This window comes from Caenorhabditis remanei, chromosome X, assembly GCF_010183535.1.
Source record: "Caenorhabditis remanei strain PX506 chromosome X, whole genome shotgun sequence".
In the NCBI taxonomy this organism is placed as follows: Eukaryota; Metazoa; Nematoda; class Chromadorea; order Rhabditida; family Rhabditidae; genus Caenorhabditis; species Caenorhabditis remanei.
In genome coordinates this window covers 18,805,191-18,821,078 of record NC_071333.1, presented here as the reverse complement: position 1 = coordinate 18,821,078, position 15,888 = coordinate 18,805,191, and the positions used below count along the sequence as shown (strand labels likewise).

Sequence of the window (15,888 nt, the reverse complement as noted above, 5' to 3'; positions counted from 1 at the left end):
CTCATTGGAAAGTGATAAGTATTAGAAACAAATATTGCGTCAAGTGAAAGAACTAGAAAAGATGTGATTATTCAATTGGATGAGGGTTTTTTTTTGATAGATGTATTTCTCTTTCCTTCCCATCCCTGGAAGAAACTGCAAATTTGAAGAGCCACTTGACTTTTCTGATGTCAGAATCCCAAAAACTGAGTGAAGCCACCGAATAAGTATTTTCAGATAGCAATATGGACTAAGCTTTCTACGCATCCTACGTCACAAGTGTTTCGGCGAAAGTACGGAAAGACTCTGCAAGCGTGGACTTAAGTTACGCCTACCGGCCGTCCAATATGCAACTGGAATACTCATCCCATAACTTTTTACAGTTTTGAAGGGTCTCGAGAAACATGTCGGCGGTTCGAAAAAAAAATGCAGCTTTATCCGAAGTTTGGGGAAGGTAAGAGAAATCTCTGAGTGATGGTGGTGGAATTTCAAAATTTCAAGATTTCAAACATTTGGCAGCTGTTTTTGCACAGGTGAAAGAAATGAGAGGGGTAGGGGGAGGTTGTGAGGGAAGATATTAATATTACACAACACAAAATCACAGAACACAACTATAGCTACTGTAGGCAGATGGAATTTGACAGATCAAGCCCGTAAGAGTGGAAGAAAGCAGCTGTAACGAGTGGTGATTGCAAGGGGGGTAGGGGGGACAAACCGTAAAGGTCTTAGAGCTCAGGAGGGGATGGGTTGAGGACATTAGAGATGATTTAGAAAGACAACAACAGTACCAATTTGTATTGCAAGACACTTTTTGGGGGGGGGGTGAGGGCATGACGAGCAGTGAGATATTCGGTTGAAGCTTTTGCGGCTACCATGTTGAGAGAGGGAGAGCACTTTAAGGTAAGTAGAGGCATAATGAAAGTGAAAAAGGTGGTTTTAGAAAGAAAGAATTACTTGAGAGGTAGCAGGAACCATCAGAAAGTAGGGGTAGATTAGAAAAATTAAAAAATTAGAAAGAATTAGAAATTTTGAGATGGATGTGAAATTAGAGGTTGATAGAGACACAAAAGAACAATTCAGAGGAAGATATTTCAAAAAACATGACAAATTTTGGTACTCGTTCAAGTATAGAGCGTTCGGGAAAGAAAAAAACTATCTAAATAAGAAAAACATAGAGTCGATTCCTATTTTTGTGCAGAAAGCGTTGAAACTTAAGCAAAGTACATGACGTTGTTGGCATCCGGATGTACCTGTAATGTTTTTATTGTGTATATGGATAACTTTTTTAAACTTTCAAATCTTACCTGCACAGCTCTTGCCATATTTGATAATGTGGTATCCTCAGAGGTTCCAGATGGTTGAGATCCTTCTCCAGAGTCGTGTTCGCGATCCACAAGATGGTACCTAGCACGGAACGCTACTAAATGTGCATAGTATGCCGGCGCAGGAATAGACACAGATCGTGTACACCTGACGTAGGTATGGCACATTTGATAGGTGAGTTGTTGGAGCTCATCGGCAGTCAAATTGTTGTCATCCCATAGCACGTGGTAATGAGATGGTCTTGATGTTCCCTGGATACCGGCATGCGAGCAGAGGTAGAAATCAAATTCAGTTGGGTGAGTGATTCCGACATCCACAGTGGTTCCTGGTGGGATGTTATAAGCTTTTCCGACTTGATCCTTCTTCTCCACGGCGAACAGACGGGTGTGATGTCTCTTTTGGACAGCAATGAACGTGATTCCAGGTTGGTAACCTCTTTCAAGCATCATACAAGCTTCACGGATAGCACGCAGCTCGTATTGGAGGACGTTGAAGAATTGTCCTTCAGACACTCCATCACGGTAGACCACAATTCTTGCTGGCTTGAAACGAGTGTTCCGGTAGAATTGGACAAGCAGCTCGCGGACCATGTAGGTCAAATCGGAAATTATTTCCTGACGGTGTTGCTGTACACGTACTGTTGCAGCGTATCTACTTGGATGGGCATCCATGGATCCTACAACCGCAGCGATCGATGGTTTGCGGGAGTCACCTGCTGGTGGATGGGTGATGTCGCATCCGAAAAAGATAACTGGCTCGTTGAAGATTCTTGGGCGGACGTTTGGAAGAAGGATGCTGTTGACTCCTCCGAGTTTCACGTTCATCTTGAGACACAAGTTGGAGAGTGTCTGTGGAGTGGTGCGGATGGCATTCTTGGCTTGCACACACTGGGTGGCAATTCCCAAAACGGTATCTCCGACACGTTTCACTTCAGCGTAGACTGGTGTCTTTCCTGGAAGGACTACAACGACCAATTGAATTCCTGAGTAGTTCTGCTTCAGGTATTTGAACATTGGCTCCACCTGCTCGACACCAACCGCATACTTGCAGAAGCATGGGTTACCAATAATCGGCATACCCGCATCGTTAGAAATGCGTTGAAGTTGGTTGGTGAACATGCGCAAATCGTTCTCCTTGACATGTTGTTGTTGTGCGAAACAAGCGATCGCCCAGACACGGACGTCGATTCCGGTGTGGAATTGCTTTCCACGCATATCCCAAACTCCTTGATTTGGAAGAGCGGTGGCGCGAGTGCGTCCTCCGTAAAGAAGTTTTGGTGCGGAGAGAACACGTCCCTTCACTTCAGTCATGGCTGGATTGATGGTGATTCCGAACTCATGAGCGAATGGGTCAGCGGAGAACTCGGCCTTACGGACCAAATTGGAAATCTCACGCTCACGCTCTGGAGCAGAGCGAGCGGTGGCCTTGATCATAGTGGAGGTCTGCACATCGGTAAGCTTCTTGATGCAACGCTGTCCTGGTACAATATTGCACACCTCTGGTGGCAAGTAGGTATGCTTTTGCTCCTGTCCAACCTATAATCATGTTTCATTAAATTTAAACTAAAAAATCCGAAAAATAGCAAATTAGAAATAATTACCTGAAGACATGGCAAGTGAGGGTATTTCAATTGAAGACGGTATTTGTCATAGAAATACTTGGCGACAGTGCATTCAATGGTTTGTCCAGTTTCCAGTTGGAGTGGAAAAGTTTGAGTCTGAGCTGGCCGACGTGTGACGTTACAGACGCGGTACTTTCTGCGCATTTGTCCGCAATGTGTGATCTCGATCTTGAGTCCACGGATCTCTTTGGTGAACTTGACACGTTGAGCATCAGACAAGGCACGTCTCTCAGCGAGAGCTTGAACTGGAAGCTCCAAGACCTCAGCGATGAACTCAATAACTGGCATAGAGCGATAGAAAGCGGTTGCAGAGACGTCGATGTTCAGCATCATCTTCCATTGTGATGGACGAACAGATTGATGGAATCCGAACCATACTTCGCGTCCTCCTCCGAGTTTGCTCTCAGCATGGTACTGACCAGCAGAGTGCGATCCGGATGAGATTGATGGTGCAGCTTGTGCTGGTGGTGAGCTTCCTGCGATTCCTCCAGAGCCGGTGACAACTGGAGGAGAGAAGAAAGAGCGTCCAACTGGGGTGTATTTTAAGCTGGGCAAATGACGAAGGATCACATCCATGGCTTGGACAGCCTCGAATGGAACTTGACGCACTCTTCCTTCCATTGCATCTTCCAAAGTTGATAGGGAGACTTGACCAACCCATTTCAAAGAAACTGAGAACTGACGCTCTACCGCAGAGTCTCCAGGAAGAGTGACATCGAAGTCCATGCGTTCTCTTCCGATTGGAAGTGGCTCCCGGGTGTACATGTTACGTTTTCCATCATAGACGGGACGGATGTTGGTGAAGTACTTCGAAAAAGAGCTAATGAGGCAACTGATGATCTCACTGAAAAAACCATTTTTATAAATATGAAACTTTCAAAAGTGTGCTTACCGGTTGACTCTTCTTGGGCACTTGTCCGGAGAGACATCAACTTGGTAGTGTTGGATGGTACCTCCTGGGATTCTGACCGCGAAATGATTGGCACGAAGTAGAATCGATCTTCCCTCCACTCCATGGTTTGGCCTACGCGGGCATTGGAATTGAACTCCACTTTGGGCTCCTCTGAAATGGAAATGTATATATATATTTTTTTTTTAATAATTATTTCAAATTGACTTACCCTGGTGCATTTCCGGGTGCGCCCGCACCTTGTAGTGTCCCACCTATAGTACTCGACTGTTCTCCAATCGCTACACCAGTACTACCAATTGGTGCTCCTGGTGCTAAACTTCCGGCTTGGCGTTGAGGCGCATCACTAAACGTTTGCGGTTGGGGCGGAGAGTTAAATATTTCCTGAAAACAAGGTGAATAGGAATATTGAGATAATTGGTAATTGTTGATGATTCTCAAATTACAAAAGTGAATATAAACTCACTTCGAGATCATTCTGGAGCGCCGTTGACGCAGCCGTTTGTGCCGACGGGAGGGGCGGCTGCTGGGTTGCTCCAGATGTTGGTACTACTTGCGAGGAAGCCGTCGTTGGTATCGCTGCGGTGGTGACCAGCGAAGACGACGGCGAGCTGTTGGGTGGTGATGGTGATTGTAATGGGTTCATTACTCCTTGCAAATACTGCGGCCCGCCGGACATCGAGTCGTTTGAGCCGACGCTAGGTGTCTCTGAAAATTTAAGAATTGAGAAATGTGTTGTGGTAGAACTAAACGTATTCTGGACGGGGGAGTCATTTCGATTTCAAGTGCCTACGTTTTGTTTGTAAACTTGAAAATCAATATATAGATTGGAACCGACGATTGTGTTCATCGGAGAGGTAAAGTGTTGAGAAAGAGAAGAGAAAGAAAGAAAAATGTCGTCGTCAACCATTGGCGATTGTGACGAGGACTGTCAAACGAGGACGCGAGACAGGACGAGCGGCGGTTGAATCGGAAATCGGTCCGTGCTGCGCAGAAAAGGCCGAAACGAATAGGAATCGGAGGATTGGACAAAAGAGACACAGGAGGGTTGAAAAAGTGGAAGATAGTACTATACCCAACAGTACACTATCAAGTCGGAAACGTCAAAGAGAGAGAGAGAGAGAGGAGAAAAGAGGGAAAAGAGCGCCGAGAGAGAAGACACCACCAAATACAGGCAGCCTGACGGGAGTGGGTTTTGTCTATTGAAAAAGAGTTGACTCAGAAACGAGAGTGAAAGCGAATGAAAGAGAGGGAAAACGAGCGGGAGCGTAGCGGAAAGGTACGCGAGCCTACGCGATTAAATGCAAAGATGCACGGGTCAGTTGTCCAATCGGTTGCAGATAGAGAGCGAGTAGTAATAAGAGGCGCAGTGGTGTAGTGGAACGGGACCTTTGAGAGTCCTCAGTGGGAACATTGAAAGAGGGGGGGGGAGTGGAGTGAGAGAGCATAAGAAAACAAGGTTTAGGAGAAGCACAATGGGTGCACAATCGGTAGGTGGAAAGAAAAAGGGGGAGCATATACTGTAACCTAATTGTTATTCTGCGCCGCAAATTATCTAGCAGATGCATTTCCCACTCATTATGGTATTAGGTATTAGCCCGGCTTGGTTCCGTTTTGAACCGTTTCTCTATAATTAGAAAGAAAAACGGTAAGGTCATATTCCATAGATTGGTATTTCAAAAACCACTAGCCAAAAAGTACAGATATAAAAGTGCAACTATTTCAAAAGTGAATTTGAATGTAAGTTCAAATTGGAATCATTGAACTATGATACAATATGAGGTATTCAAATAAATTAGATTTCCAGGTATTATAAAGTACATGCCTATTAGTCAAATCGCATTGGGAACTTAGAATGGACAGTTAGAAAATAAAACAGGACCTTTTCCGTCTGAAACGCAAAAACTGAAAAAAAAACTTGCCATCGGTGGTGTTGGTGTTGTTAAGTTCGGCCGCCATGAGAGGGATTGAAAGCGTTTGGGTGAGTGAGACGGGAGAAGAAGCGGTAAGTGAAGAAACTCGATCCGTGAAGCCTTTTCTTTTATTGTTCCAAATCTGATGTGATCACTTCAAAACGGAATCGTGAGTAGAGTAGAGATTGATTTGAGAACGACGCCTTTGTGGAGGTTGCCAGCTAATAATTTGGCGGATGTCCTCGATGTGAAGGTGAAAAAATTGAAGGAGAAAATAGATGAGGTTGATTATAGAAGGAGTTGCCCGATTGTGAAGTTATGTGTTATCTTCGAAGGTGTTCTGGTTCTTTTTGTTAATAACTCGTCGTCAGCTACGCCGTCTCAAGTGCATATGCCACGTGGTGAAGGGTGTGAGAGAGAGAGACTTCTCTGAGCTTTCTCTGGAATAATTTGATTTTATAAAGGAAGGGAGGGGGAAGAAGCTGGAGGAGGAAGAAGCAAAGTGAGTGAAGAAGAGAATGTGAATTGAAAAGTTAAGAGTGGGTTGTGACTTTGAAAGAGAACAGAACATGGAAAGAATCAAGGCAAGACACAACATATCATGCTGCTTCAAATTTCAAGGTTTTTTTATAAAGATATTGCTAAGATATAGAGCGTATTTCATCAGAGTGTGTTCAAGGTTGGAACAACTATGATTGAATTCTGAAAGAGTCACAAATATTGAGCGTATTTCATCAAAATCTTGCTTGTGGTTGTAACAAGTATGATTAGAATATAAAAGTCTGAAAAATCCAAACAAAAATTGTCGAATTGAGAATGAAACAAATAGGTGACTCTAATCTGCATGTACTATCACACTAAATCTTAATCTACCGGCACCAAGCGTTTCCATGATGCAGATAGATGCAGCTAGATCTGGATTAGACATTCTAATCCGACTCTTAGAAGGGCAAATTATGAAAATAGTGGTGTAAGGACACTTCTTCGTGCCAGCCATCTCTCCTTGCTCATTGACAGCCTGCCTGCCAAATAGCCACCCCGCACTTCTTCAGTGACAGATGGCATAGGAAGAAAGAGGAAGAGCAGCAAAGAAAGGAATGGTGGACGGGGGGTGGTTGGTCTGGAGGTCGGAAGATAGAATGTAAGAATAGGAGACGTCTCCCTTCGAGCAGTGCATTTTATGAGCGACCTCCCCGGGCCCGATTAAGATGTTACTAGAGGGAGGAGGAAAACAAGGAAACGAGAAAAGAATATGTCATTATTTTTATTAGGACATGTGTATGTATAATTTGAACTTTATTTACACCAAAAATTGGCTAGGTTCATAGAATTACCTACATCTGGTTTTGTTTCCTTATCTTATTTTCTTACTGAAATCAAGAAAAATAATATTAAAAGAAAAACTACTGATCCGGTTCAACGAATGCAGAGCCGTACCTAGCAGTGTCTGGTGTAGAAGTCGCACAACTAGATACCAATTAATATTTAATTTCAATGATGCGGAAAGTCCGGGGAAAGTACATTTTTTGAGTAGTAATCAGGTTTTCAAGTTAGTTTCAACTTTTGCAAAAAATTTTGGTATACTACACTATACATGTTTCTTTTCTCAAACCAAGAAAGTTGATATGATATGCAATGTTATATTATATGAGTACAATTAAAACTAAACCGTTGAATATTTCCAACTGTCAAAACTAAAACACTTATCAGCAATAGTTTTTTTTCGGAAGATTTTTCTAGAACATTTCTCTAAAATTCGCTGAAATCCTTGACGCAGACACTATGATCAGTGGTCAAATCGGAACGCTAAATATAGGTCATACATTCGACCGATATTTGTTCCACTGTCTACACCCACTTGATGCCAATGATTTCTCACATCGAGTGACCATTGTGATAAGCGTTCGGTTATCAAGAAAGTTGAGATGGCATGATTCTCCAAAATAAGTAAAGGGGGGGGAGGTGTCAAACAGTTTCCAAAAAGTGAAAACAAAACATATAGTATCTTTTTTGATTACTATCTTTGAATTTTAATTTAAATTCAATGACCACTGCGCAAAAGTACACAAGCGGGGAAAATGGAGAGGAGGGAAAGACATGGAACACAAAACATGAGGAACTTGGAGAAGAAGTCGAGTATTCATTGGCTTCTACGAGTGAAGAAGTCAAGAATGTAACTCTTTCTCCGAGAGACCGCGCAAAAGCAACGGAGAGCACAGAAAGCAAAGAGTGCTGAATGGAATGGCTAGGAGAAAATATTGATGAACAAGATAAGAAATACGATTGATTACGACTGAAATAGAGGGAAGTAGAGAGGAAAGCGAACAAATTAGGAGAGTCGTAAAATGATAATGTTTTTATGTTGAGAAGGTTTATGGTGAGAAGAGTGGGTTTCAAGGTAGAAATAATAAAGATGGAAGATGGATGATGGGAAAAAAAAACAGTCGGTGGTTCTTAGCCAGTTTTTGGACCCTCGGATTTTTCTACTTTACATTTTTCTTACAGTCTAAACTATTTTTGTTTTTTTCTTTTCATAATCTGTTTTCAGATAAGAAAGATATTATTTGTATTATTCGTCAAGCAGTCTACCACAGCATAAATTGTTATCTTTACAAAAAATGCAAAAGAAAGAACGCTAGCAATCTCCGGGGATATTTTCCAAAATAAAACTGAAAAGCGAGGGGTTCGTCAGTCTTTTCGACGGAACATCGAGTTTTTGTTGTGTTGAAGCAGGTCGTGGAAGCAGAAGCAGCACCAGACGTGTCATGAAGCAATTAAGATAAAGAAAACAATAATGTTTATATCATATCAATTAGAACAAAACACGAGCACACAAACAGAAAAAAATAATTGAAACGTGAAGTGGTGGGGGTAGGGGCGATGGGCAAATGAGTAAAACATACATTGTGAACGATCCAGAAGCTGCTGGTCGCACTCCATGTTCGTCTATTACACAAGAATTGGGTTCTGGCAAAAGGAACGGGGGTGGGGTGGGGTGGAGGAAGCGAGTACGACTAAAAACCGGGTAAGTATTAGAATTCAATTAATTTCAAAGTCATTATCATCATTATATCATCCATTATCCATTCATTTTTAGAATCCAATCATTCTAATCAATTATCACACACCGATTATTAACCAACCTTACATGCAGCGGACACTCAGAAAACAGGCTTCTCCGGCCTGTCTCGAGAGGCGTAAGTCGAGTTTTCCTCTGCAAAAAAACAAGGAAGGGTGGTGTGGTGAAAAAAGTTGAAGAAATCGAGTTTTTTCAGCTACGTTTGAGAAGGAGAGAGAAAGAGAGAGAAAGAGAGAAAATAATGAAAAATAGACGATTGATCGTTAGAAAGTAGTTAGGTAGAAAACATTCAAACATTCAGAAAGTTTGTTCATATGACTGAAAATATTGGAATGACATAGTGCATTACACGATCACACGTATTTGTTTTTTCTTTCCTTTTTTTTTTTACAAAAATTGAAACACTACAACTACATCTTCTGGCACATGACAGGTTCTGACAGTTTTCTGATTTTCGGGAAAAAAGTGTGAGATCATGCCATCAAAAAGTTTTTACATGCACAAAAACGATTTAAGAAGCAAAAACAAAAGTAGTGACATAACATTTGAAAACTTGATTGCGTAATTATTTTAGGAACAATTTATTAATCAAAATTAATTAGAAAGTAAAAAAATGCATTTTTACTAGTAAAACTTTTAAAACTTGCAGAGTTGCTAAAATTAGCATGCAAATTATAGGTTACTATTTTTAGTTTTGCTAAGTTTAGTTGTGCAGAAAAGCATGCAAATAAATTCTAATACTAACAATATAATTATAGTGATCAGTCATCTACACATTATGATTTGGAATTTAGACCTTTTTTTAAATAGGAATTATCAAAATGATAATGAGCACCTTTCCAGGGGTCGTTTCCGACATAATTATAGACGACATGAACAAACACAGACACATAATTATTAAGCAGGGATAATGTGGATGAGAGCCATTCAAAAAAAAAGAAGCAGGAAAAAAACCGAAACGATGTCAGAAGAGGCAGAACACCCCTTGTCAGATCGTGGCTGAAGAAAAAAAAACATACCAAGCGAAGAAATAAAAGCCGGGGTGCCGCCGCGACGCGTCCGCCGTCGCAAAAGTACCACGCTGTGATGACATACGCACACAGAAAGAAAGATAGATAAAGCAGTGGTGTGAGTCTTTAGAGAACCGGCGGTGCGAGAGAAAGAGGAAAATGAAAAGAAAATTTTAGCGGTCTGTGCTGCAAAAGAAAGTGAAGTAGGAAAAAGAGTCCACACACAAATTTCCTTCACAATTGGTTCACCAACATGCCAGAAATTTTGTGCAGCACTTGTTTCTCCTCGCCACCTTTTTCTTATTATTTTTTTTGTCTTCTGATTTTTTTCCGCATATCTTGATGCTTGGATGAATAAGTCTGGTAGAATTCATGCTGAAACATAATTACTGATTAATACCCAAAACCTGATTTCTAATGTTTCCCTCTCCCACAATCAATATACATGGAAAAAAAAACAAGAAGCTCTCATTTGCAATATGTTCCACTCCATAATTTATCCATCAGTTCCCCACTTCCACCACCTGCCGCACATTTTCCTTTGTTTGTCTCAAGGCCAGAGCTAGTCCGCGCAGAAGAGAATCCTTACAAATGCGAAGACTCTCATTTGAGGTCATTCTATTTTGCGAAACCAAGAAGAGGGGGGTCATTGGGTGGTGTGCTTCCATACCCACCTCATACCCACCTCAACTCATGTGCCTTCTATAGTATATTTGCATATGTGAGAGCCCTTGGTCATGTTTGCCGAATGCTTGGATAGTGGAGCAAATGGAATATATAAATATATAAAAATGAGAGGGAGGGAAGATTACATTCGTTTATTTATTGCTTTGTTTCGTCCATTCATTTAGTTGAAATTCAAGTTTTGTGATTGTTTAAGAATATATGGAAGTGGAATTGCAACTCAACTGAAAGTAATACATATCAGCAACTCAAAATCAGGAAACAGATAAAAAGAAAAAAGAAGTTAATTATAAAAAACCTGTACTTACATAAGTTGTTCCCAATTTACAATTCAGGTCCTGCACAATATAGCATAAAATTACTAATTGAATAAAATAATTCAAATGTATAATAATTATCCCCAGTAATGAAAAAAATTTCGAACTTTACTCTCAATTTGCGGAATATTTAATATATGATTTAAAAAATGAAAATATATCAACTCTCATTTCCGGATATTACGTTTTCATGCATTTTCAGTTTTAGCCAGCAATCCGATGACCTAAACAAAAAACTCCCAAAATAGAAACTCCAAGAACAAAAACAATTGCAGCGAAAAAAAACGAGACCATCCCCAAAAGCATGCAACCAAGCGCTTCTTTTCCTAGATACACAGAAAAAGCAAAAATTTCTTTGCTATGTTGGCTGCACATTGTGTACACAGGTCATTGTCAGAGAAGGCTTCCTCCATCTATCCGACATTGCTCAGGCCACATGACGGGGGAGAGAAAGTTGAGAAACGCAAGAAACTGAGAAGCAATTGAAAACGATGGGAGAGGAGAGATGTCCCTCCACTGATGAAAGGCAATGTTGTGTTGGCAAGAGGTTGTAATATGATGATTGGTAAAAATAAACGGAAATCGGACAGGATGAAGAACACTAGGTCGCCGGAGATGAAAGATTTTGATATTACAACAAAAAACAAGATAGGGAGGGTGTAAGAAGACAATTTTCAGAAATCATAGTTCTTCAAATGCGGAAGGCTGGATAGCTTACATATTTAGCAGACATATTCCTACTATTTCATTATACTAAAGCTAAATGATCATCCAACATCATATCCGCCCACATACAAGTCACAAAAGTGTGTGCATTATAATCAAAAATGTCAATGAACTCGCCAGGGCACAGCCAGACACGTAGTCACTCAGCGCATGTACGCCTCTCCATTTTTAGAGCTGCCGTGTGCACTTGGCACATTGAATATATAGGATTTGTAAAACATCTGCTTGTTGCTTCAACGAAGGTCATAGTCCACGCGAGGATACGTCTGCTATGCACTTCATGAATACACAACAGATGGAATTAGGGCTTGAAGAGGGGGATGGGATGCAGTGAACGGAATAATTAGATCGGGTTGTGTTCCCGCACATCAATTCCATTTCAATTTCCATTTGAAGGCAACGAATTCGGCAAACTGGAAATTAATTTGAGTTGAGATATATGTGTGAACTACGTCTCCGGTTTTTAGAGCGTATTGATATCAACTATATCCAGATTTTTATTTGAACACAACAAAACAATGATGATGGTTTGAACGAAGTTCATCTAATAATTCAATTCTTTAAATTTCATTGTGAGTTTTTTTTAATTGTTAACTCTCTGGAATTTCAAAGTTCTCACGTTGGTAATTTCTCTAAGATTCAATATTTAGATTAACACAGTGAAAGATGTCGCAAAGATTTCAAAAAATCATGTTTGGTGTTTTCAGTAGGCGATTAATACTGTATACTGTTTATTTATCATAGAAACGTTTCTCATTGAGAATCGCGTCAAAGCTTTTGTACTTGTCACAAAAATTACCTTCTGAATAGCACTGAAACGTTTTTTTAGGTGGATATATTTATTAGGTTGGCAAGAAAGTTTTTGACCATGATTTGTTTTGAATGCTGTCAGACAAATGACGAGAATTAACACCAACTATGCATGGCCTATGTTAGATAAACTCTCTGGAATTCAGAAAGTATACAGCATTTCCCTCCGACGCTTCCCTTCTGGGAGAGCCCTGCCTATTTTCTTTCTTGACCAACAATTCTTACAGCAATATTTTCGATTTCCCATTACATGTTATACTAAAATTACTATAATAGCTCAACCGATAGGAGAACTTAGCAAGGGTGAAATCTTCTATCGACACACTAAAAGTAATTTAGATCACAACGTTGAGAAATGTCATTTATTAATGATCAAAGTATCACGTACTAAAAGACCATATGAACAGGATTTGTACATGCTGTGAGTTATAGAGGAAGAGTATCCATCCAAGTATTTTTGTGAATTATCAATGACAGTTCACACTGTTTACTACCACAGTTAAAAACTTCTTGAAACGTGTTGGCAAGAATAAAAATTGAAACATGTGTTCGACATCTTTTAGTCGATTTTAACTTTTAGCGAAGGGTAGTCCTACGACATCAATTCCTCTCTTCTCCTCCAAATTTTAGTTGATTGAACCGCTTCTTAGTTTTAACAGGGCGATGGTCTTGGACAGTAATTATTACAGAAAAGTCAAGTGACTTGGCGTTGATTGAACGCCAGCAGACATCGTCGCACGAGAACGATTCCAAATGAAAGTCATGCCCTCCCTACACAACGTATATAACTGGAATCTTTTAGACAAGTGCAAAACCATAATCTTACACTACTGTTCTTTCACTGTGCAAAAAATTAAAGCTCTACGCAAGTCCTCAGTTTCACGCGGTCAAAAAATCCACCGCCTCCATGATGTTGCGCATCCGCATGTTACATAATCGACGACGTACAGTTTCACCTACTTTTGCAAAATACTTCTTGCTCACACAAATTACAGCTGTAACGTTCCTCTAACAAAATATCATATATTCGGGGTAATACAGCGTGCTACAGCTGGACAGGAATTCGAAACTTAAAGTCAAGTCGAGAAATGGGTCCAAGTTTATTTTAGCTTGAAACAACCGGAGTTTTGGCAGGAGGGTATCCGGAATGTACCCAATAAACATCAGACTGTTGTGTACCAATATAGTCACTACGTATGCTATCGGGCATATTTTCTGTCTGAGTAGGAATGACTTGAGTTATGGTCAAAAACTTTCTTGCCAACCTAATAGGTTGATACAATCACAAATCTGGAAAATTATTTTTTAAGAAGCTACACTGTAATTGATAAGCAATAACAAGTGAACTTTCTGAAAGAGGAACAAAATATTGATATTTGGAAAACTGATGCCATTCGAATTCGGAATTGAATTTTAATTTTTGCCGAACAACTCTCTGTCAAGGGGATGATCCGAGGTCTGTGGAAATAAAATGCACTCACCGAGACTTGAAAAAATCCAAAATTATAGACGTTTCCGAAAAGCACGTTTTCTGGCTGAATCTATCTTTAGTCGAAGGCCACTAAAAAAAAGTTTGGAAAATCTGCTGAAAACATCTTTCGATCTTTTCTGTCTGATTTCAAAGATTAAAAAACTTCAAAAAAGTTAAGTTGAGGGGGGGGGGGGGTGTTTGTAATTTTTTAGTTTCTCTGAGTGCATTCTATTCCAACAGTATGGAAAAATCTGAGAGACGCCGATAGCCGAGATATTTGCTGACAAAGTCCCAGGTTGAAATTTTTTTTCATATGGTTCAGAACTTCAAAAAAATTACTACCGAAACGTTCATTACAAAAGTTATGCGGAATCTGTTTCATTTATCTCAAACAACTGAATTGGTGATGCTTTCACTGTCTAACATTCGACAAAAACTATCCCTATTTTTCAAAATATGCGGAAAAATATAAAAAATAGCGTACTCATCTAATAAACGAGTTGATAATTTTTAATACAAATTTTTGGATATTTTATGTTAGCTTTTCAAAACGTCAATGTATACCTGTAACTCAATTTTGATAATAATACTAATTATTCCAGTTGATGTTTACAGAAAAGCACTGATATCTCGAATGCTTGCCAACGGCTCAAAGTTGACTAACACTGCAGTGTTATAAAACTTTTTGAAGAAACTTCTCAGTATACAGAAAGGTTTTGTATTATAATCACATAATTTTAACCCTTTCGTTTTGCTAAATACTTACATCACTCCTTTTAGCTGGTAGAAACAAAACTGGTGCCTCTTTAGAAGGTTTTCAAACCATTCACTTAATTTTTCTTTGAAATATGATATTATTTTCATGTGACAAATATGTCAAGTAGTTTTTGTATAACAAGTGCTCTCTAACAGTTTTTATCTTTAAATTTTTTTTGTTTCAATTTACAATTTGTTTCTGACTGTGTTCAATTTCAAGGAGAGTTTCAATTTATCTAAAGAACTCTGTATTCCAAATAATGTTTGATCGCTTTTTTGTACAAGATGTATCCCACTTCTTTTTTCACACCACTCTCTTGAATAGACCCAGATCATTGTTATCACAACGAAACCCGAGAAGGCAATAAAAACAAAGACTATTTCCTAAACACAACGTCTTCTGATAAATCACTCGTCTTTCATTGTATCTATCTATACAATGAAAAAGCGAGACACATATTCCTATGAAACTGACCGTTTGTCGATGCGCACGTTTGATTTATGTTTTGTTCATTACCCGATTCGGCCGTTTTGTGTGTTTGTATGTTCCATTTCCGTTGAGAACTTTACCTTTTCATCTCCTCCTCCTTCTTTTTTGTTGCCCACTTGCGGAGAATTCTCACTGATTAATTTATCGATCGTATCACAGATAATCACCGAACATTGTTTAAAACTACAAAGAATGAAGGAGACTGTTCAAAAACCACTTTGAAAAAACTATTTAAAATTCATGGAGCATTTCATTTTATTATCATGGAATCAAGAGGACCAAAGAACGAAATATTAAATGTTATGCCTAATAATTATGTAAAACATTTAAATGGGTTAGAAACTCTCCGGTTAACAATGAAAAAATTGGTTTGGTACCAGTAGAAGATCAAAATCAAATTGATTGGGGGGAAAAGGATTTGGATTTAGGAGTCGACGCTATAAGTCATGGCAGTCAGTTTCTAAGATTAGCAAGTAAGCAGTGAAACCACTAGAAATAAAAAATAGAGAAAAATGAAATTAGATCATTGCGAATGGCAAGATACTCTACCGAAATTACTATGAAAAAAACCTTAATACAGATAAGTAGGCATCAGGCGTCGTGGCGTTGGATTGTCAATTTTTTTGGCGAAGGAGAGCGAAAACATTGAATGACTTATTTGGAGAAGTTATTGTGTACAGTATTTTGGAAAAAAAAACTTTTCGGGAGGAACGGGGAGAGAAAGCTGGTAAAAGATGTGAATTCTGATGAGAGAACGGGAAAAAAATTATTCAAGCATTGATTTTATCATTTTATCTTT

At 39.5% G+C, this 15,888-nt stretch overlaps 1 protein-coding gene across 1 annotated transcript; it reads right to left on the bottom strand.

Annotated features, from left to right (window-relative positions):
- Positions 1 to 1,190: 1,190 nt before the first annotated feature.
- Positions 1,191 to 4,512, bottom strand: GCK72_025794 (uncharacterized protein; the record flags this gene model as incomplete). Its single annotated transcript, XM_053736484.1, has 6 exons — positions 1,191 to 1,229; positions 1,284 to 2,837; positions 2,903 to 3,767; positions 3,816 to 3,986; positions 4,045 to 4,217; positions 4,300 to 4,512. The coding sequence occupies 6 exons, from the start codon at positions 4,510 to 4,512 to the stop codon at positions 1,191 to 1,193; spliced, it is 3,015 nt and encodes a 1,004-aa protein (XP_053580050.1).
- Positions 4,513 to 15,888: the final 11,376 nt, after the last annotated feature.